We start from the raw sequence: 22,813 nt of genomic DNA on the forward strand, positions 1-22,813 counted from the left end.
GTGGTGGGCCTCCTTCGGCGGGCACGGGTGGGGCTCGGTAGCTGAAGCCAGTCGGCCGATTGACAAGCTAAAAAAAGGCAAACACCGGGGCCTTGACCGGGTGCCACCGGCAGTCCCCTAACAGTTCCTAACTCGGGGCGGCCCAGCTCGCGGGCCAGCGCCACCCCCCGCCTCCCACCGGCCCCGCCACCTGTTCCCAGCAGCCAATGGGGCGCGCGGGAGGTGGAGGGGCGGGGCGAGACTACAAAAGGCAGAGGGCCGCGCGCCCCGACACCTCCTGCTAGCGCGCTCTCGGGAGGCTCGGACCGACGCGGCCGAGCACCGGGAACATTCCGCTCGTGGACCAGCCAGGCGCGGAGCGATGCTGCGGGTGCGGTGTCTGCGCGGCGGGAGCCGCGGCGCCGAGGCGGTGCACTACATCGGTTCTCGGGTGCGTGCGCCGCCCATCTCTGCCGGCGGCCGCGTGCGCGCCTTCCCTCACTTTCCCCAGCCGGCATTGCTTGACAATGGTCCTCTGCTGCCCTTTGAATGCTCAGCTTCGAGAGCCTTTGCTGGCTGCCGGGAGCTGGGCGGTGCCCCTGGGGAAGCGGGACACGTTTTGGGGCCACACCCCGTGGGCACAGTTGCTCTCTGCGCACCTCCGGCCACGGTGGCCGTCAATGCAGGGGGCACCGCCCTCCCACCAGCACTGGGTTCGCTCCAAGGAGCTTCCGGCCCGGGGTGAGGGGCTGGGGGTGACACGTGACTTTTCTTAATACCAGGATCGAGTTATTGGGGTGCAGTGCCGGGGGTGGGCATAGAGTTGGAGAGCCTTCGGGGAAATGCGTGTGATGTGGGTGGGCAGGAGAGGAGGCAAAGTGAGAATCTGGGAAGGAGAGGGAGCAAGCAGGCCCACTCCAAGAGGAACATGGAGTCCTGAGTCGAGAGAGGAGCAAGTTCAGTCTGTAGCCAGATTTTCTGCCGAGCCCCCACCCTCTTCTTGCCTGGTATGTAAGCTTGTGCTTGCAGACCCTCCCTGGCTCCTAGGACAGGAATAGCAGGGCAGTTTGGCTCCCTCCCGCAACTGCTTCCAGAACAGCTGTCACTCTCCCTCTTCCTTTGGTCCCCACCCTGGCTCCTCTCCTGCCTCCTTCCTAAGGCATTTAACGGAGTAGGATATAGATGGGAGGTTGGGGTGGGGGGTGGGGGGAGGGCAGTTGAAGTTTGCCCACTGGGTAAGGGACTCCCCTGTTCTAGATTTTATAGGCCCTGTATTTTCAAAAGTCTTTTTTGAAGTCCTTAGTTCTCCTTTCTTGTTGTTTACATTTGTGCTTGGGTTAATCCTTATCTTGGCTAGGATACTCTGGACCATCTGTAAAATGAAGCAGATGGCACTTGGTCATTGTCAGAATTGAAGTGCCAAAGAGTGTGAAGTGTGTGAGCAATGCAAAATTTTTAGTTTGAAGCTGATTATTCTGAAAAATAAGGTTGTGTATGCTTCTATATTATAACTTGGGGGGGGGGAGGATTCTAATATTGATAACTTTTAATACTGAAGGGGAAAGGAGGCTGCTTCCTCTAGCTGGACTTGGCAGGGAGATATGGAGCAGCTTTCTGTGGTTTTATAGGGATGGGGTGACCCATCATCTGCTGAAGGGTTGCTTAAAGCTTGATTAAAACTTGTTTGCAGAAATCCACTCTGAGATATAAATGGGGGGTGATCACTGGGGACAGAATCTTCTGAGTGGCTTTAAAGAGTTATGCCATTTAATATGATAGATAAAAGGATAATGTACAAACAAGAAGGTAAAACTATGACCCCACTAGCCAACTATATACTACCTAACATCTTGGTTTACTTTCTCCTAAAGGATTTTAAATGTCTATGTTATGTGGGGTTTCATTCCACCTCTACTTCCTCACCCCTCTCACCAAGTACTGTATGGGACTCCGTAATAATCTTTTCTTTGTTCTTGGAAGCTTGGAAGAACCTTAACAGGATGGGTGCAGCGAACTTTCCAGAGCACCCAGGCAGCTACTGCTTCCTCCCGGAATTCCTGTGCAGCTGACGATAAGGCCACTGATCCTCTGCCCAAGGACTGCCCTGTCTCCTCTTACAATGAATGGGACCCCTTAGAGGAAGTGATCGTGGGCAGAGCTGAAAATGCCTGTGTTCCACCGTTCACCGTGGAGGTGAAGGTAAAGCAAGGATGTTCACATGTCTGAAGGGGGTTCACTCCTCACCTTGTGCAGTCTGGCTTCTGCTTCCATTCTCCTCTAGAACTGCTTTCACTGCAGCCTACTCCACCCCTCTGAAATCCAGCCGTGATTTTAATTATCTTACTTGAAGTCTCTGCAAGTGTTTGACGCTATTTACACAAATAACCCCTTCCTTCAGATTCTGACAGACCTTATCTGGGGATGTAGTACTTTCACTATGCCTCACATCTTCCTGTCTGTAATGTTGGGTTTGAGCAGAATTTCACTCTGGCCCTCTTCTAGCTGTTCTCACAACTTTGGCTCCTGCCTCCACTCTGGTCCAGATCTCTCTCCAGGCCAACAGGTTAAATTCCTTGCTGGGTATTGCCATGGGACCTCAAACCTGGCACATCTTGAGTTCAACTGCCAGCCACTCTGCTCAACTGGACCCTTCTTCCTTCCTTCCTTTTCATTTTTGGCATTCCTCTTCACTCACGCTGAAACATCAAAGAATCACCTCTGATTTCTCCTTCAGTCAGGTCCTCCACATCCTTTTTCTAAGATCTAACCAGTCTTTTGTCAAAAGCAACCTTGCCTCCATCCCTCTACTGCTCCCTTTGGTCAGGATCTCATCTACTGCCTATTGCAGTTAACTCCTCATTGGTCTTCCTCATTTGCTTTTCTCTCCAAACCACCTTCCAGCTTCTATAAGAGTGAGTTTTTAAAATTTTCTTATAAGTGAGAGAGAGAGAGAGAGAGCATGTGAGCAAGAGAGAGGAGCAGAGAAAGAGAATCTTAAGCAGGCTCCATGCTCAGTGCAGAGCCTGAAGTGGGGCTTGAACCCACGACCCAGGGATCATGACCTGAGCCAAAATCAAGAGTCAGATGCTCAACCAACTGAGCCACCCAGGCACCCCTCAGGGTGATTTTTTTAAACCAAAATTCAGTTACGTTGCTCATCCTGCTCCTATCATTCCTCTATTTCCCAATCTTCGACGTGTTCCCTCCCCCCATACTGCTCCAGATAAAGTTCTCATGGTAATCAAGATCATTCGCAATCTGGTTCTTATCTGCCTTTTCAGGACTCTCCATTTGAGTCATTGGTTCATCTTAGAGATGTGTTAGAAAGACAGGTTAGCAGATGACCATTCCTATTTGGGTTCCTCTCTGCTCTAATATTTCACCCTGGTTTGCAGAAGACTTTGTAAGGTAACGATACAAGCAGCCAAACTAGACCGTTCCCCAAACAATCCTCATGCCTTTGCTCTTACTCAGGACTCTTCCACCTATGTGCCTGTACCTCTCTTATCTACAGCTTTTTTTTCTTTTACTTTTTTTTTCTTTTTTTTTTCTTTTTGAGAGACAGAAAAAGAGAGATAGTGGGGGGGGGGGCGGGTAGAAAGAGGGAGACACAGAATCTGAAGCAGGGTCGGGGCTGTGAGCTATCAGCACAGAGCCCAATGCGGGGCTCGAACCCACAAACAATGAGATCACGACCTGAGCCAAAGCTGGACACCTAACCGACTGAGACACCCAGATACCCCTTTTGTCTGTAGTTTAAACCTACCCCTCTTACTACCACATAGCTCTGATGGTACCTTTCACAAAGCCTTTCAGTGTTTCCCTGGCAACATGTAATATCTCTCTTTTAAAAACTCCTAGTGTTATCTGTGATATTCCTAAGGCCAGGCCTCTGTGGGTTGGTGTTCAGGTTGCATCCTGAATAAGGGAGTGCCATCCACATTGCAGACACAACTTGAGCTTCTGTTAATAATGGGTTACAAATATATCTTCAATGTACTTAAATTCTTCTTGAATATTTACATTTTTATTTATAACATGGATTAAGGAAATAAGTTCTGTTACATCATTATCATCATCCTCAGAAATGTTGCCTGTGGTATACCAGGGCTCCAGAGGTATCAGCACATAAGAACTTGCTTTCTATTGAGACAGATAAGATGGTCGTATAGAAACAAAGATTAAAGCGAAGTATCTTATGCTAACCAACTAACAGTTGAATTGAATGTCAGGAGAGCAACAACCAAATGCTGGATAGTTAGGAAGTCTTCTTGAAGAAAATGATTCTTTAATTAGACCTTGAAGACAGGGTAATAGAAAAAGTAATAACTTCTTCTAATTGTTATGAAACTACCTTTGGTTCTGATATTTGAAATTTGATGAACAGAACAGATTAATTTATGTATCATCCACATGTTTTAGAAAGGTGTGATCTTTTTAAGTCTTCTCTTGCAAAGAAGTCCCATCCCTTAACCATTTTAATTGGGTGGAATTAAATTTCAAATTCAAGCAATAGTTTACCCTTTTACTTGTCTATGAAATTGTTGACTTCTGTACTATGTGATCTTATGAAAACAGACATGATTCTCAGACATGAGTTTGAGTTCTCTGTCATTTGTGGGAAGTGTAGCAGGCTGAAGTCAGGAGACCAAGACTGAATTATGTATTTGATTAAAAAGCTTGATACTAGTCTTGGCTAATCAGCTCTTTGACCTTGTGCAAGATTCCACAAATTTCTGGGCCTCAATAAAGTGAAGATATTAAGAGGTTTGCTATCTACCTAACAAGATTAAACATGAAGGTAAAAGGTTACATGCTAAGTATTTCAAGGGACAAAACCACACTTCATTACTGTTGCATCGACTTAGTTTTACATTACAAAAGTAATGTAAATGTGATGATTGCAGATATTACTAGCTTTAGCAGTATTGATTTTATTCATATGTCTGGTTATTTCTGCTTTATGCCACATACTGAACTAGGCATTGAGGGAGAGAATATTAAAGACATGCATGGCCCCTAGAAGGCAAGGCCTTAAGTAAGAGAGAGATGATTCAGATGTATTAATCAGTTTGGAAACAATGAAAGATAAAATTATGTATTAAACTGTTTATAGGCAATTAGAGCATAAGACATATTAGAAGACAAAAGGGCTAAAGAAATTTTATGGGAGTAAGGAATGTAGTTGTCAGGGAGCACAGTTTTTAAAAGCTCTGAAGCATTTTATTCTGTAAAATATAATGAATACTTTCCATCAAATATGTAGTTTTTGTTTTGCTTTTGTCTTTTTTAAATAAAGCTCTTGAGAAAGAACCTTTTATAAAATATAAAGTCAGTCAAGGTTAATGTAATATAAGTTTGCACCTGGATACATAAGAAGTTTCTATTGATATTTCTTAGCCTTCCAAAGACGGTATTTAAAATTCATTTGTCAAACTCCCCCGAAGGGTTTTAGGCTCTGAAAACCTATAAAGTTTCTAGGAGTGCAGCCACATCTCTGCAAAGGATTATTAAAAACATCACATGCTAAGCATTTAATATAGTGTTTTTTATCTTGCAGACACTTGGTAAATGTTTGCTAACTCATTTAGCAGGGTTACAAAGGAGTGTAAATAATTTCCAATTATCTCTTAGAAAATGTAATGCGCCTTGATCATTTGGACTTTGTCCAACCTTAGCCACGGTATTCATTACACAAGGAAACTCACACTTGTTCAAATAGCTGTTTTTCCCCAGGAAAGTTTAGTTTATATTTACCAAGGCAAGCTTCATTCTGCACAGTTACACAGAATACTTTGGAATGTGTCTGGCAGGACAACATGGCTATGCGTCTGCTGTGACCCAGTGTTAAATTTTCAAAGGCTTCTTGTCCTTTCGTGGACTGTAAGAGATGTGCCTGGCATGAGAAGGAGAAAGTGGTGAATGGATGAGTAGTACCACGATGTGTCTGAGAAGAATATAAAGAGTCATTATTATCCTCTCCTTCTAGCGGCTGCTGCAGGACTTCCTAGGAGAAGAAAACAGTGGAATGCTTTTGTTTTTAAAAAGAGTAGATTGATCTTAAAAAGTATGCAAATTAATACTGATAAAATTATCAGTATCTGATAATATATCAGATACTGATAATATTTTTCACAGGCCAGAAATTGAGCCTGTTGTTTTCCTATAGATCTTCAAAAGTAAAGCAAGTAACTAATCATTTAGACAAGGATTAGCAACCTTTTTGTGTATAAGGCCAGATAGTAAATATTTTAGGCTTTGCAGACCATAGGTTTCTGTCACAACCACTCAACTGTCAACTCTGCCAGTGTAGTACAAAAGCAACCACAGACGGTATGTAAATGAGTGAGCGTGTCTGTGTTCCCATAGAACTTGTATTTACTTTAAAAAAAAAAATCTGGCCATGGATTTTAGTTTGTCAACCCTTGTTTTAGAGCCTCACTGGCATGCTCCATGTTTGTTAAAGACATGTTTTTGAGATTCCTTTCCTTCTCAAGCAGGCTCAGCTCCAGCCTAACGGATATGAACTTAACGTACCAAACTAACTAACAAGAGGCTGGTCTGCCTCCATATGTGTGATATTTATCAGACTGAGGTGGAAATGGAAGTAGAGACAAAAAATCTGGAAAAGACATCATCTTTGACATTAATGACCTAGACATCTACACACTCTGTCTCATTACCCAGTTCCCTTCTTCATAGCACTTACCACTATCTGAAATTGTCTGATTTGTGATGGAAACCTTATCTGACATGATCAGGACTGGTAGTTAATCAGTTATATAAGGAAGTATTTTTTAAACTTAAAATATATCGATGTATATCACTTTGCCAATCTTTTGATGAAAGGCCAAGGTTTTTTCTTAGCATATGGATCTTCCGATTGGAATTCTACTTCATCTGTCTTGATAAATTACATCCATATACATCATCTACATTTCCCAGTGTATTTCTTTAAATTGATAACTTTGGCACATGCACAACAATCTGAATGAAGAATCCTTCTACATTTTTATATTTTTGGAAACCAATATTTTATAGTTGTTATGCCTACCCTAATTCATCAGTCATTTTTTATGAATTAAGCCTTTGTAAAGCATTTGTTTTTCATTCAGTTGTCTTTTAAAATGCATATGGCCTTGGACACTTTCGAAATATTAAGCTTTTTTTCAGCTGCCACAAGTGTGTGAATTCATTTAGCAGATCACTTTCTTCTATGACAAAAGGGCTTGAAGCAATATCAGAACTTGGATAGACTGGGGAGGGGAGAAGTGTGATTGTGGGGGGACACGTCTGCAGGGAAGGATAGGAGTACCAAAAGCAGACTTACACTGCTGCACCATATTGCCAGGTGCTAATTCTGTTGAATGAGAAAATCAATGGGTTTTTTTTTTTTAATTTTTTTTTTTAACGTTTATTTATTTTTGAGACAGAGAGAGACAGAGCATGAACAGGGGAGGGGCAGAGAGAGAGGGAGACACAGAATCTGAAATAGGCTCCAGGCTCTGAGCGGTCAGCACAGAGCCCGACGCGGGGCTCGAACTCACGGACCGTGAGATCATGACCTGAGCCGAAGTCGGACGCTTAACCGACCGAGCCACCCAGGCGCCCCAAGAAAATCAGTGGGTTTTTAAGAGAAACAAAGAATGCTTGAGAGCATGTCCCTAATTTTAAGGGGGCAGTGTCCTATTTTCCCACAAAATATCTTGAAGTGCTGTTTTCTAGATAGAATTCTGGGATGCATGGATAGCATAGTTTTATCTAAATACAAATATACTTTTGTTCTCTTATGCTCTTTTGTTTGTTCTCTTGATTTCATTGAGACTGTCTAACAGAGTACCTGGGTCCTGTGTTGTCTCTGAAGCTTATAAAAACTGGTCCAAGAAGATTCCAAGCCCATCTGAGGGCAGACATGCTGTGAACAGTAGGGCATGAGATCTCAGGCAAAGAGAGCAAACGGTCTCAAAAAACATCAAGGAAATTTAGAATTTTTTTTTTTAATTTTTAAAAAATGTTTATTTATTTTTGAGAGACAGAGCACAAGCAGGGTAGGGGCAGAGAGAGAGGGAGAGAGAGAATACCAAGCAAGCTCCATACTGCCAGCACAGAGCCCAACGTGGGGCTAGAACTCACAAACAGTGAGATCATGACCTAGGCTGAACTCAAGAGTTGGCCACTTAATCAACTGAGCCACCCAGGCGCCCCAGAAGTTTAGAATTTTTCATTCAACAAATACTGGGTTTTTTCCCAGAGAGGTAGTGTGCTCAGTACTGGGGATCAACACTAAACAAGACATGGTCTTTGTCTCATTGCCACTAAGTTATACAAATCATTGTTCACTGCCTATGCCCCTATCATGAGTTACATTTTTCTCCTATAAGTATTACACTTAATTTCTTCTGCTTCTAGGCCAACACATATGAAAAGTACTGGCCATTTTACCAGAAGCACGGAGGCCATTATTTTCCCAAAGATCATTTGAAAAAGGCTGTTACTGAAATTGAAGAGATGTGCAATATTTTAAAAATGGAAGGAGTGACAGTGAGGAGGCCTGACCCCATTGACTGGTCGTTGAAGTATAAAACTCCTGATTTTGAGTCTACGGGTAAGTGATGTTGGATACCTAAACTGCTAGTCTTAATTTATAATTTCTTTCTTAATATGTAAGGAGAAAAATCAGATAATTTCTCAGAGATTCCTTTCTTTAATAATCCTTAGAAACTTTAGAGATTGTTTAGGAACAGATTGGTTCTTTTTGATACGATTGAGATGTCCATATTCTAAACTCCATTATAAATCAGAATCTTCTTGAAAGAAGTTTTTCTAAATGCTGTGGTCATTTCCTTTCATAAGAGTGGTGGATTCCATTTAATTTTCCTCAAGTACAGAAGTTAAGGGGGGGGAACAGAAACATTCCCATTTTAGTTTTAACTGGCATTGCTACAAGACTGTTCTTGTGCCTGAGTTCAGTGTTCTAATTTACAGTTCTAGAAATGGTCCTTGGCCCAATTTTTATCTTGTGGTACTGATATTCCCTGAAGAACTCTGTTTCTGTGTAGTAAGAAAGGAGCTTACAAAAGTGTGAAGACTTGGTGGTTCTAGATCTCTGAACAAGGACCTTATTACTTCATTTCTTTCCTTCTTTCCTCCCTTCCCTCCCTTCCCTTTCCTTCCTTCCTTCCTTCCTTCCTTCCTTCCTTCCTTCCTTCCGTCTTTTTCTTTCTTTCTTTCTTTCTTTCTTTCTTTCTTTCTTTCTTTCTTTCTTATCTTTCTTTCCTAGCTTTGCCATCCCCACACAGAATGTTCATGATAGCACTATAGTATATATCACTCCACATATTTGTCCACTTGCATAGAAACATACACATACACATGCATATAGGTTTTCTGTAATTTTTTTTAACCAAAAACTGGGATTCTATTACATAGACTTTTCTGTCTTGCATTACTGGGGTTGTTGTGGAACTTTTTGGTCTGATAGGTTTATATGGTGCGATGCCTCGAGATATCCTGATAGTTGTGGGAAATGAGATTATCGAGGCTCCCATGGCATGGCGTGCCCGCTTCTTTGAGTACCGGGCATACCGGTCAATTATCAAAGACTACTTCCACCGTGGCGCCAAGTGGACAACGGCTCCTAAACCAACAATGGCTGATAAGCTTTATGATGAGGTAAGACCCTAATTATAGGTGAGCCTATTAGTAAATTTCTCAATAATCCACAGAAAATGAGAGAGATTCTCTGATACCTTGTATTTAGTATTCATTTCAGAAACTGAGAGCATGACCTACATTTTAAAAAAATGATTATTTTATGATGAAAATAAATAATATTATGACAATAATAGTAATTGTAATAATAGCTAATACTTATCTGGTGCTTACTGTGTGCTAGGCCTTGAGCTAAGTGCCTTTATACATCCTCAGTCCTATTTATTCTTCGCAAACCCTCTGAGGGATAGCATCAATCATTCCCTTACAGGGAGGATAACTTGCCTAAAGGCACACAGCTATTCCTTGGTGGAAACAAAAGTCAGTATAGTGAACTCCATTCTCTTTTCCAGAAAAACAGTTTGGTTTACAGGCCAAATTCACAGCAAAAGGAAGTACATGTCCCTTGTTAGGTCATTTATTATTTGATCATTTATAGAAAGAAAAAAATTAAAAATTCTGTTTAAAGACAGAAATAAGTTGTGAATTCATTCCACCACACCAAATCAAATTTGGCAGGGATGCATGGCATCTCATTTTATGGTATGAGTTAGGCTCAGGACCAAATTCCTTTTCTAAAAGAACAGAATGACTTCATCCTGTTGAGTTTCAATATTGTAGATAGCTACATAAATCAATGTATGGGTCATGGAATATTTTCAGAACCATTACTACCTCTGTGCCACTTGCTTCTAAGTATCAGGAAATTGCTGCCATGCCTCGTTTTTGGTTTTTATTGTCAGTTTGTTTTGATTTAGTTAGCAGGAGCCTACATCTTCCCCATGCATATTTTAGTCTAAAACAGGGTAGTAGTATTTTGGGAAATGATGATGTTTAATTAATTTTCTTAGTAATGAATGCCCCATAAATACTTTCCTTATGAGCCAATTCATTGTATGTATTCATTCTTGTTCCAATCAGAATTACCCTATCCATTCTGTAGAAGACAGACACAAATTGGCTGCTCAGGGAAAGTTTGTGACGACTGAGTTCGAGCCATGCTTTGATGCTGCTGACTTCATTAGAGCTGGAAGAGATATTTTTGCACAGAGAAGCCAGGTCAATAAAAGCTGCCTCTTAAATTTCACACTTTATTATTATACCTTTAATTTATTATTTTATTACATTATTTACTTATAAATTATTGTATTTATTTTATGAAAATATTTCATCTTAAATATTTTTATTTTATCTTTTATTAGTTTTTATTTTTTAAAGTTTATTTATTTTGAGAGAGAGAACATGAGAGTGGGGCTTGATCTCATGAACCATGAGATCATGACCTGAGCCGAAATCAAGAGTCGGACACTTAACTGACTGAGCCACCCAGGTGCCCCCATCCTAAATATTTTTAGTTATCTAAATACAGAACCAAATCTGTATAGATTTAGGTCTTCCTTTCATTTTTAGGTTACAAACTATCTAGGCATTGAATGGATGCGTAGGCATCTTGCTCCAGACTACAGAGTGCATATCATCTCCTTTAAAGACCCCAATCCAATGCATATTGATGCCACCTTCAATATCATTGGACCTGGTCTTGTGCTTTCCAACCCTGACCGACCGTGTCATCAGGTAAGGACATTCTTAAAACTCTGGAAAAGCAATAATCTAGCAACTGACGTAATTACCACTTCTATTTTAAGTATTTCCATAGCTTCTAATTGTTCTAAATAACAAATTCAGCAGTGCTCAACATTATGATGATCAAACATTGGATTGCCTACGGTGGATTCACTACAAGATATCCAACACTCACAAATGTACATTGTAGCCATGATAATTAGCATAGTGTCATCAGACTTTGACTTTACTGCTTGCTGCTCTCAAAGCCTCAAGTTTGTGTGTCTGTGTGTTTTTATTGAACAGTGTATTATCCCCTAACTTGCAGCCAAGAGGCCACAGAAGCTAAGTTGCAAACAGAATGGTCCCTGCATGGCTGGGCAATACCATGGGGCAGAGGGTGTCTTCCTCCCTCTCCAGTGGGTCAGGACCCCTTTGGCCAGCCCCACCTTGCAGGGAGAAGCAGAGCTGTTGCCCTGCATCTGGTCTGTCCCTGTCACCTGCAGCCTCCTACTTCTACTTGCCCCCTCCTACTTCCAGTTGGGTGGTGAGTGTTATTTGGTAGGTAGGCTGCAGTACACCACTATTTTACCATGTCACTGTTCATTTCTTTTTTTTTTTTTTTAAGTTGTTTATTTATTTTAATAGAGAGAGAGAGAGAGGCAGGAAAGGGGCAAAGAGAGACAGAGGGAGAGAGAGAGAATCCTAAGCAGGCTCTATACCAGCACCCCTAAGCCCAGTGCGGGGTTTAAACTTACAAACCATGAGATCATGACATGAGCCAAAACCAAGAGTTGATGCTCAACTGACTGAGCCACCGAGGTGCCCCTCACTGTTCATTTATATTCCATAGGTTTATATCAATGACCAAGATTATTTACTTGTTTCATTTTTAATATAATTTGTTGATGTACTAAGTGAGTATATGACCATAGGGATGACTAGGTTATAATAGGTCACTAAGGATAATTATGGTTTGGGAGTACATCCATAACATCTGTCTTCATGCCATGGTCATAGATACAAAGTGATGGACTATGGGTTTACCATAGTCACATTTTTGTTTTCTTATAACTAAAGAGTTAGGAAATATTTTCATTTTATTTAATGGGAATTTTTCAAGGAAAGTATCTTCAGTATTTTAAGATCTCTGAAACTTGAATAAAGCATGAGAATATTTTTAAAAGCTTTACCATTTCTGTTACTTTTTTTTTTACCTTTAACCTGGCAATAGGGGGATTTTATGCACATTTTTAATTGGGCTTCAGACAAAATCATTTCAAATGTTTGAAAATTTAAATTTCTTTATTTTGGCAATTGAAAAGACAGCATCTCAAAAAGAATTATTAATCACAAGGGCTATCAGAGATTAAGAATGATAAGAATAGCATATGTGGATTTAAACCTCTTTGGGGTTTATTTTTTGTTTGTTTGTTTTTTGGTCTTGCAGATTGATCTTTTCAAGAAAGCAGGATGGACCATAGTTACTCCTCCAATACCGGTCATCCCAGATGGTATGTTTACTGTTATACACTCACAGACCAACATGAGTACTTCATTGACTAAGGACCTTTCATCTATAGACAGCAGCCCAAATTTTAGCACTTTAGTGAAAATGTTTCCCCAGGAAGGAGCAAACTAGCACTTGGGCCTATAGGTACAAGAGAAAGGCTGGGATTTATATTTTCAACTTCTTCCATAGAAACTGAAAGCAAGAAGATGGGAAAAATCAGTATAAAACATCACATAAAGCAAGAAATGAGTTTTTAAAGAAAACAAGGTGAAATCCAAATGTGTAATGGGTATAGATTGAATCATAACATTTATAGATAAATTGTCTTAAGATTAAAATAAAACTTCTCAGGGAAAGTGAACTACTGAAAGAATGGAGTTCACTTTAATATTCTTTACTTTGGAATCCTTGCTTTAAACAAAAATGGTAGCAGACATGATTTAACAGTTGTTGCTGTTTTTAGATCACCCACTCTGGATGTCATCCAAATGGCTTTCCATGAATGTCTTAATGCTAGATGAAAAACGTGTCATGGTGGATGCCAATGAAGTCCCAATTCAAAAGATGTTTGAAAAGCTGGGTATGTATGGTAAATGAAACATGTTGTCATACGTGAAAGTGTTAAACCAGAAGAACTGAAGAAATTACATTGGTAGGTCTGGTTCAATTTCTGTTCCTTTTGGAGGTATCAAGTTATTATTTCACACATGCACAGTATTTTTAACAATCATAATCTCAAAAGGTTGGAGCTGCATTCCAGTCTTCTCAGACACCCCCTTAGCAATAAGTTTATCAATCTTCTATGATTTATCTAACCTCCCGGTGCCCATGTATGAAGAATTACTCCTTTGAGATGAGCATATAGATTATGAAGTCCTTCCACAAATAAGAGATTGAATCATTAAGGGTCCTTTAAAAGTAATTTAATTGTCATTACATATTTTAAAGGACTTATAAGGGTACAGATACAGATGTGATTCATATGTGTGATAAGCACAATGAACAAAGTAATGACATGCAATAGAGGGTGTCAGTAAATCATTCAGCTTTTTTTTAAAAGAAATTACTGATGCTTTATTTTATTTTTATTTTTTATTTATTTATTTTGAGGGGGGAGGGGCAGAGAGAGAGGTAGAGAGAGAACCCTAAGCAGGCTCTGCACTGCCAGCACAGAGCCCAACGGGGGGCTCGATCCCGTGAACCGTGAGATCATGACCTGTGCTGAAATCAAGAGTCAGATGCTTAACTGACTGTGCCACCCAGGTGCCCCTTTGAAATAAGAATCAGTTTTTGCTTGGGTGGGAGTTTACCTATCCTGATATTCAAAATTTAAAACAGTTATTCTAACACTATTGAGAAAACTGTTGAAAGAAAGGATGTTCATATGGCTATTACATAGAGTACAGAAGTATGTGTTTTTATCACTCTTCACATAAATGATGTATCCTAAGTGTCAAATAAAGCCAGGCAGTATATACTCGTTGAAAGTGAGTCATGTTTTAATTCATGTCTCATATTTTAGGTATACTACTCAGAAGAAAGTATTTGCCCCTTTGACATATCCCTCTTTAATGTGGTATCTGTTCAAAAAGATTGGCCTGTCAATTGTAGATTGATCCCAATCAAATGATTTGATATCTAATGCTATGCCACTTTTTTTATGGCTTTCATTAAATAGCTCAACTGCTTGGGTTCAGTTTCTTTGTCCAGTAAGATTTTATTGTTTCTCAATATAAAATACTATTAAGAACCAAATATATGGTTTATAATTTTATTTTATAATTTTAGGCACAGGTAACTTGTTAAAGCAAACTTTATCAAGCAACTGGATCCTCTCCAATTCAGGATGAAAATGGCTCTAGCCATCTGAATAAGACAGATATGTCTGTCTATCAGGACACATACTTGTGTTTAAAAGCCTACTCCTTTACCCAAGCCCACTCCTTACCCCTTCGAAACCCTATTCTTACTCTCCAAAACCCTGCCCAGTCTCACTTTCTTAGGAAAGTCTTTTCTGATGGCTCCTGCTGCCTTCCTTCCCTAAATATACCAGTGGACTCTTTTGTGACTCTATAGCTATCTTTCCCCTCAAAATAATGAGTTTCTTGAGGGAAGAGAGTAGATTTTCTTTTTAAAACCCCATTATACTGAACACAACAGATTTCTTTCTAAATACCACTGGTTGACTAGGCCATGCACATCATAACCACATCAGTATAAATGGTGCCAGATTAAACTAATTGAGTGGATTTGGTACCTGTATGACCATACAACCCAGCATATTAAAATACAAGCTCTGTTCTGTTTTCTTAAGGTGGCCTCATAAAGTTAATCCTGTCAGATACATCCACTTATCCAACCTGTTGACTTGTGAATTGTCAATAGAATGAAATAGACTTCACAGTCACTGCTGACTTTCTGGTGAAGATTTTATATTAGCAGTGGAATAGATTAGATGAAATAGAATTGGTGACAATACGGTTGGAGGACTGTTTGGGGTTGGGATAGACTTGAGGATTAGAGACACAGGATTCCTACCCATCTTTAGGCTTACTTACTATAGGAGAATCTTCATGGGAGTCCATCTAACTGACCACATGTCTCTCTTTTGATGCAGGTATCAGTACTATCAAGGTTAACATCCGTAATGCCAATTCCCTGGGAGGAGGCTTCCACTGCTGGACCTGCGATGTCCGGCGCCGAGGCACCCTGCAGTCCTACTTTGACTGACCGGGCCTGACAGTGCTTGCGACTTGGCCTCAGATAAATCTAGGAAGCTTAGGGATAAGGTTGATTCTCCCACTTTAAGAAGTGCATGAACTGTAGTGCTTTAAACAATCATATCTTTAACAGGGGTCTTAAGCCTGGTTTATTTTTATTACTTTTCTTTGATATAAGGAAAATAACTTGTGCTAGGTCTTACTCTCTACTCCTAAATTTATTTACAATTTGGCTTCAAGTATAAACATTTGGTGAATGTGTATTAAGACAAAAATTAGTCATTTCAGTAACTTGGCCACTAATACTTAACCATCTACCTCTGTTTTTAATTTTCTTTCCAAAAGGCAGCTTGAAAAGTTGGTCCTAATCTTCATTATTTTTTTCCTTTTTTCCAGACTTGTGAATGTTTGTATCACTTCTTTTTTCTAAATGAGAGAAAGGCTTAGAATGTATACAGATCTTAAGCAGAAACAGATAATTGTCTCTTTTTTCTAATAAGGAATTTTAGTAATTAAAAATTTTTCATCTTTAAAAGATAACCTAGACTATGCAAACATTTTAAGTGAATTTCCCATAAATGTTTTTAATATTCTTATTTCAACACTGGTAATATTTGCTACTAAAAGCATTTTCATAAAACTTACCTCATTTCAAGTGATGTAGTTTAATACTTTTCTCTGTCCAAATTTTACAGAAATATTTAGTGCAATAGGTTATAACTATCAGTTCTAATTCTAAATTTTGCTATCCAGTATCTAGTGGATACATTGCTTCTTTGATAATCTAAGCTTGGTTTACAGATGTGAAAATTATTTAAAGCACAGACTTAAAAAGCATTAAAAAAACTAATGGAGGTAAAACCTACATGCAATGTAAAATAATTTTAATGTTGGGTTGTACATGTATTTTTATTCTAATAAACTTTTATGTTACAGAATTGATTCCATTAGAGTTTAGCATCGGTTTAATTATTTTAAGCCTAACTAAATTATAAGAATGTGCCTTTAGGGACATAATTCTAATGCTCTGAAATAACATATTTATCCCCGGTAGATAATTTAAACCTAATACTTGTATTCAGAAATGTTTAGCAGAGTCAGATTTCACTCATTCAAAAATATCTGAATATCTTCTGAATATAAGGGACTAATCCTAGCCCTAAAAGTCTCTGTTCTCAAGATGCTAAATGTCTTGGCTCATGACAAATCTCGGGGGGTGGGAGGGTGGGCAAGATGTACTCTGAAGTGAGTCATAGGTTTCAGCCTTGCTGGTGCCAACAGTGTTAGCTTCTTTGTGTTTTGCTGTCCTTTTTCATCCACCACAGAAACACCTATCAGTTCTGTACTTGGACTGAGTAAGAAATCCATCTGATCCTGTAGACTGACGCACACCTAGGGTATATATTCCCAGGTCTAAATACCACTCAGCAGTTCTGTTCCATACCTCTCCACATTATCCTCCGTGGCTATTCCAGACCTTCACTGTGTTCTCTTATCTGATCTTAATGTTTCATTTCTCATGGAGAAAATAAAAGCTATCAAGTGTCAGTTCCCTCAGCTTTCCTGCTCCAGTCCCCTGCAGATTTATTTGTGATTTGCATTCACTGGTTAAAGTCCTTTCTCTCCTCGCCTTTATGGCCCAGCTTCTAAAGGGAAAGGTCAGAACTTCATCTCCTCACTGTCTCTGCTTCTCAACCCTCTACAAAGAGACACTTCTTTCACTGCTGCAGAAAGCGAGGTAAACCTTCTGACCAGGTCCAACCTATACGACTATCCTTTGACTGCAGTCTTTCCTTCAGGAATTTGCTTTCTCAGTTATCATCATTTATGTAACTCCAGCTTCTATGTGTGTATGCTTGTTATTTTATCCTCTCAGCAAATAGTCATACTGAAAATAATTTCAAAATAAAAATGATTCCTCTGGCAACTTCAGTTTCTTTAAAGCTAAGCTTCTAGAAAGAATTTATCTACAATCTCTACTTTTTCACCTTTTATTTACCCCTTCATCTCCTGCTGTCTGATTTCTACCTTATCACTGCAATGTACTAATATCCCTGACCTGACCTCTCAAGAGCTATTTCTAGTGGACATCAGTCAGGTCTTACGGACCGTTCCTTTAAATGTTTCTCCTCATTTGGAGTTTTGTGATACCTCTCTCTCTCTCTCTCTCTCTTTCTGATTTTCAAACTCCATCACTGGATTGTCTTCTTCCTACCCTTAAGAGGCCCTGTCCTTGAGCCTTTTCTCCTCTCCCAGGTCCTCCTAGGTGATCTCATCTGCACACTGGCCTTCCCCTCCCACATATCCCCTAAAAACCCCCAGGGGCTATGTAGACATGCCTACACTCTCTAGTCTAGACCTTAACCTGAGCTCTAGGTCCTGTTCTCAGTGGTCTGAGGACATTATCTGAATGGGCAAAGGTATCTCAGGCACAACACAACTAATCACAACTGACTCAGTTGACCAAGCCTTGACTTGCCTTCTTCCTCATCTTGTCCTTTTCATTGGCCTTTTGCATTGTTATTAAATAAACAATTATTTCAATAAAGATAGCTCAATTGAGAAGTTTAATAAAATCTCTATTTTAGATCCTATGATGCTGCTTGTGGGTGTGCTGTCTTGTCAGGGTTGTAGAGGAAAACAGAAGCAGCCTTGTCTCCATTAGTGCTATCAGATTTCCTTTTCTAGCCGCTATCTACCACTCCTGCAACACAGTGGCTTCTCTGTGACCTGTAGCAGGCAGAAGGGCCACCATCTGCTGCTACAGATGTCAGATTTCCAGATTATGCCAACAATTTTGGATTACCACTCTTCTTGGGGAATCCCAATCCCCTTTCTAATTCACTGTCTAGAGGAAACAGCTATGCATATTAGGACAAACCAATTGTCACAAAAAACGAACTTAATTTCAAATACAAAAGATGAGGGGCACCTGGGTGGCTCAGTTGGTTAAGCGTCCGACTTCGGCTCAGGTCATGATCTCATGGTCCATGAGTTTGAGCCCCACGTCGGGCTCTGGGCTGACAGCTTGGAGCCTGGAGCCTGTTTCAGATTCTGTGTCTCCCTCTCTCTCTGCCCCTCCCCCTTCATGCTCTGTCTCTCTCTGTCTCAAAAATAAATAAACACTAAAAAAAATTTTTTCAAATACAAAAGATGAATATTGACGCTGTAGAGCAGGTCTGGTTCCAAACACAAAGCAAGCTATTCCTTTTGGGAATAGCCTTTTTATAATAAAGCTCATGGATCTGACAGTTACAGTGTGTTAACTTGTTTCTACACAGGAACATCACCCAATGGTTCAGGAGAATGTAAAAACACACTACCTCAAAATTTTTTGGTCAACTTTTGGGATGCATAGGATCTTTTTTTTCTTTTCTTTTCTTTTTTTTTTTGAGAAATTAAAATAATATAAAAATACTCCATTTCCATCACTTAGCACACTAATAGTAACAATTAAATGGGGTTTGATTGCTAAAGATTCATCAGACTCAAAATTACAATGCTTATAAATCTATGGTTTGTTGCAGGAAAAGGACACAATAGAACAATAGCATTAAAGTAAGGATGTACATCACAGTCAAAGGTTACCTCACAGCAAAGGGTTCAGGGCAGCCAAGCCCAAGTTCCAATTGTAATTCCTCTGTAAGGGGCTGTCTCAACACACTTTCTCTCAGATCAGAAACCAGCAATGTGGACAGGGACCATCTCAGAACCAAGAAGTCCAAGATGGAATCTCAACCTGGGTTTCTCATGTGCTTGTTATGTAACTACTTCCAGTGACAGAACCCTGTGGGTGTCTTAGACCAGGTGCAAATCATCAGTTTTACTATTATCAATAAATAATGCTAACAGCTTGCCCTGAAATTCTTCCCACTCCTGGTTACAAAGCACCACTAATAATCTGTAGATTTTATGCCTTGATCAGATGTCAGTGTCGTGTGAGTACATTTCATGTTTTAGTAAAACAGCTCAGGTCAATTTCAGACCCACAGGAATTAAACCTCACAGTAGAGTCTATCCACCTGATCCATGCTCAAGACTTTTTAAGAACAAAAATAATCACTCACAGTTTGAGAACGATCCTTTGCCTTACAATACCTCATAATCAAACAGACAATGAAAATGTACATAATCCATGTATATGGATTTACCATATAGCTGAACCATCCCAAAATAGCAGCATAAACTCTCATATTTTTAAACTAACTTTACAATTTGTTTGTCTACCTGTTCTGTAGTCATCTGTATTTTATGGCATGTATCAGTTGAGAGATTAAGGAACTTTAATTGATCTATTATTGTTCAGGTCAAAATTTTCTTCAGGCCAGTTCTCTTCCACAGGGGCAATGTCCCGAGGGACATTTAAATTCATTTAAATTCAATCTCCCAACACATTTGATAGTCAATATCAGTATTATTGTAAGTTTTATTCACTCCTATCATATTAATTTACCTAATTATCTAATGGAAATCTACCTTTAATGTCCCTCATGTTAAATTGTAAGACACAAAGCTCTAATTTTGTGGATCAACTCTTCAATCATTTCTTACTCCCTCATTTTTTAGAGTGGATGTTTTAATTGTCTATTCCAATTTTCTATTTTTCCTTTACTTTGAGGGTTAAAAGTAATATGATAAGCCTATTGAATGTGATGTTTTTCTGCCCACTGTTTCACTGTACAGGCAGTGAAGTGAGTGTTGTGATCTGATCTGATGAAATGTAGCTAGGAGAGCCAAATTGTTACTTCTCCAGAACTGAAAATTCTGCTTTTCCTGTTGGCAAATAAGGCCATTTTTATTATGAGTTTTAGCATCAGCAGGAACCAAGTAAGTAAATCCTTCTCAGAAAGCTCCATAGTCAACCCTAAAGGGAAAATGGGTACTTGCTTCTGAATATAAGTTCCTCCCATGAGAACTCACTGTAGCGTGCTCCATTTCCATTGTAGGATGGACCTTCTTTGGGTGCTATCCTCCTTGTTGGAACACTTTTCTGACATTACCCATGACATACTAGGTATTTCAGTTCTTAAAATAATCTCATATCCTTCAGTTATTGGAGCTATTTCATAAATGGCCAATAACAAGCCTGTAACTGTCTTTTAGAAGGAGTACACTGGAGAGTAGCATTTGGTGCTTTTCTGGTTCAAAAGTCGAGAGGGCACCATTGATCAGTGGCTATGGGATTTTGCCAGAGACTCCAGCTGACATGAGTGCAGGCAGAACATTTCTAATTTTATCTCAACATTAGGATCATATAGTCCTAATGGGATAATTTGAGCTACAGCCTTTTGCAGTTCTAAGAAGCCTTGTTGCTATTCAGAGCCTCAATCAAATAAAACCTTTTCCTGGGTAATTTTACAGATTTAAGGTAACAGTATTTATCCCTAAGTGAAGGGTATGATTTTTCCAAAATCCAGATAGGCCCATCAAATGTTGGACTTCTAATTTAGTCTGAGACGTGGGAAGCAACAGCAATTTCTTCCTAGTTGTCTGTGGTATACTACAAGTTGCTCCAGGTCAGACAATCCCCCTGAATTTTACACTCTGTGGGGCCCTGGATTTTTTTGGAGTTAAATTGATCATCCCCAATCAGTCATATGATTTTCTTCAGTTTCTGAGATAATAACAGTATCACCAAAATAGTGTTTTGAAACATTGTCTGGAGCGCCCGGGTGGCTTAGTTGGTTAAGTGACCAACTCTTGATTTTGGCTCAGGTCATGATCTCATGGTTTGTGCCAACAGCATGTGGTCTGCTTGGGATTCTCTCTCTCCCTTCCCCTCTCCCTGTCTCCAATCCCTCTCAAACAAAACAAAACAAAACAAAACATTGTCTAGTTGTATTAATCTAGGTCCTACCTGACCAGACTGATAGTACATGGGAGAGTTCAATATTCTTGAGGTGATACTGTAAATGTATGTTATAGACCATAACATGTGAATGCAAATTGTTTTTGCCTCTCCATGGAGACTGGTAATAAGAACAACACATTTTCTGTGGGGTTCTGTGGGGTGAAATGGCTCACTTCTTATTATCTATCTCTGTAGAAACTAGGGCTCTGCTTTCTGCACTCTGCTATCAAGATCAGATATCACTCCTCTATCAGCTGTCTTGTCTTCCGAAAATGTATGGACAGCTCTCATTCACTATTCTCTCTTGTCCCTTTTCTTCACCCTTGTGGGTTTTGATCTTGTTATTCTACAACTATCATTTTTGGACAGTTTCAGGGGAAGGTGAAGATAAATGTTTATGTTGATTCCATTCCAGTCCATAAGTCTTTAAACCATTAATTCTATATTGCATAGTAAAGGAGAAAATGGAAGAATTACCCTAAAAATCTTTATAATATCTTAAAGGAAGTTGGGGCAACCCAGAGCTTTGTCTCTTCAAACTCCTAGGATGTAAAAATCCCAAGGCTGGGAGTGCAGTGAGGTAAGTGAAGTACTCACCTTGGGCAGAAAATGTAGGGGGCCCAAGAACTTACTGATCCACATAAATAATACTTTAATGCAGTATTATTAATTAAAACTAGTAAATAAAATAATGAAAAGTCAACAATGAACAAAACATCAAATTTTAAAATAAAGACAGGAGCATTATTACTGATGTTTCTTTTGCCTCTACTCCAGTGTGGCTCACCATAAGACTGGTTGCACACTAGGAATTAAGGTAAAATGGAAGTAAACCAGGCCTTGCACTGTATTCAGCCCAGTTTCAAATAATCTGTAGTCCAGAAAGCCCTTCAAATTTTTTGTAGCCCAGAGAATCTCTAGCCTCATAATGGATTAAGATGATACTTGATTGCTGGTATTCTGAAGTACATGAAAAAAAGCAATCAAAATTCTTCTTTGAAGAAATATAACATCCATCTAGGCTTCAAATTATTTCTAAAAATAAAATTTCATAGACAAAATCTCACATACAGCCAAAGATAGATGCAGGAGGAGAAAAGACCCCTTCAGCAAACAACATTCAAGAGAAGTATGTCTGCAAGGACTCCAGATATCAGAATATCAGACACAGACTATAAAGTATCCTCCCACACAGAAACCCCATACCCATTAGCAGTCACTCCCCATTTCTCTTCCAAGCCCCAGGCCATTACTAATCCACTTTCTGTCTCTATAGATTTGTCTATTCTGGATATTTCACATAAATGGAATCATACAATATATGATCTCTGTGATGGACTTCTTTAACTTAGCAAAATGTTTTCAAGATCACACATTTTGTAGCATGTATCACTACTTCATTCCTTTTTATGGCTATGTAAAATTCCACTGTATGGATATTCCACATTTTATTTGTCCATTTCTACTTTATGGCAA

At 39.5% G+C, this 22,813-nt stretch overlaps 1 protein-coding gene across 1 annotated transcript; it reads left to right on the forward strand.

The window, feature by feature from the left end:
* The first annotated feature begins 260 nt into the window (after positions 1-260).
* GATM (glycine amidinotransferase) lies at positions 261-16,428 on the forward strand. The gene is made up of 9 exons (XM_019442242.2): positions 261-430; positions 1,960-2,178; positions 8,389-8,584; positions 9,461-9,651; positions 10,612-10,749; positions 11,101-11,265; positions 12,704-12,767; positions 13,230-13,346; positions 15,384-16,428. Exons 1-9 carry the CDS (start codon positions 362-364, stop codon positions 15,494-15,496), a joined length of 1,272 nt encoding a protein of 423 aa, XP_019297787.1. The 5' UTR covers positions 261-361; the 3' UTR covers positions 15,497-16,428.
* The last annotated feature ends 6,385 nt before the right edge of the window (positions 16,429-22,813 follow it).

This window comes from Panthera pardus, unplaced genomic scaffold, assembly GCF_024362965.1.
Source record: "Panthera pardus isolate Hobbes unplaced genomic scaffold, ASM2436296v1 HiC_scaffold_24, whole genome shotgun sequence".
Taxonomy (NCBI): Eukaryota; Metazoa; Chordata; class Mammalia; order Carnivora; family Felidae; genus Panthera; species Panthera pardus.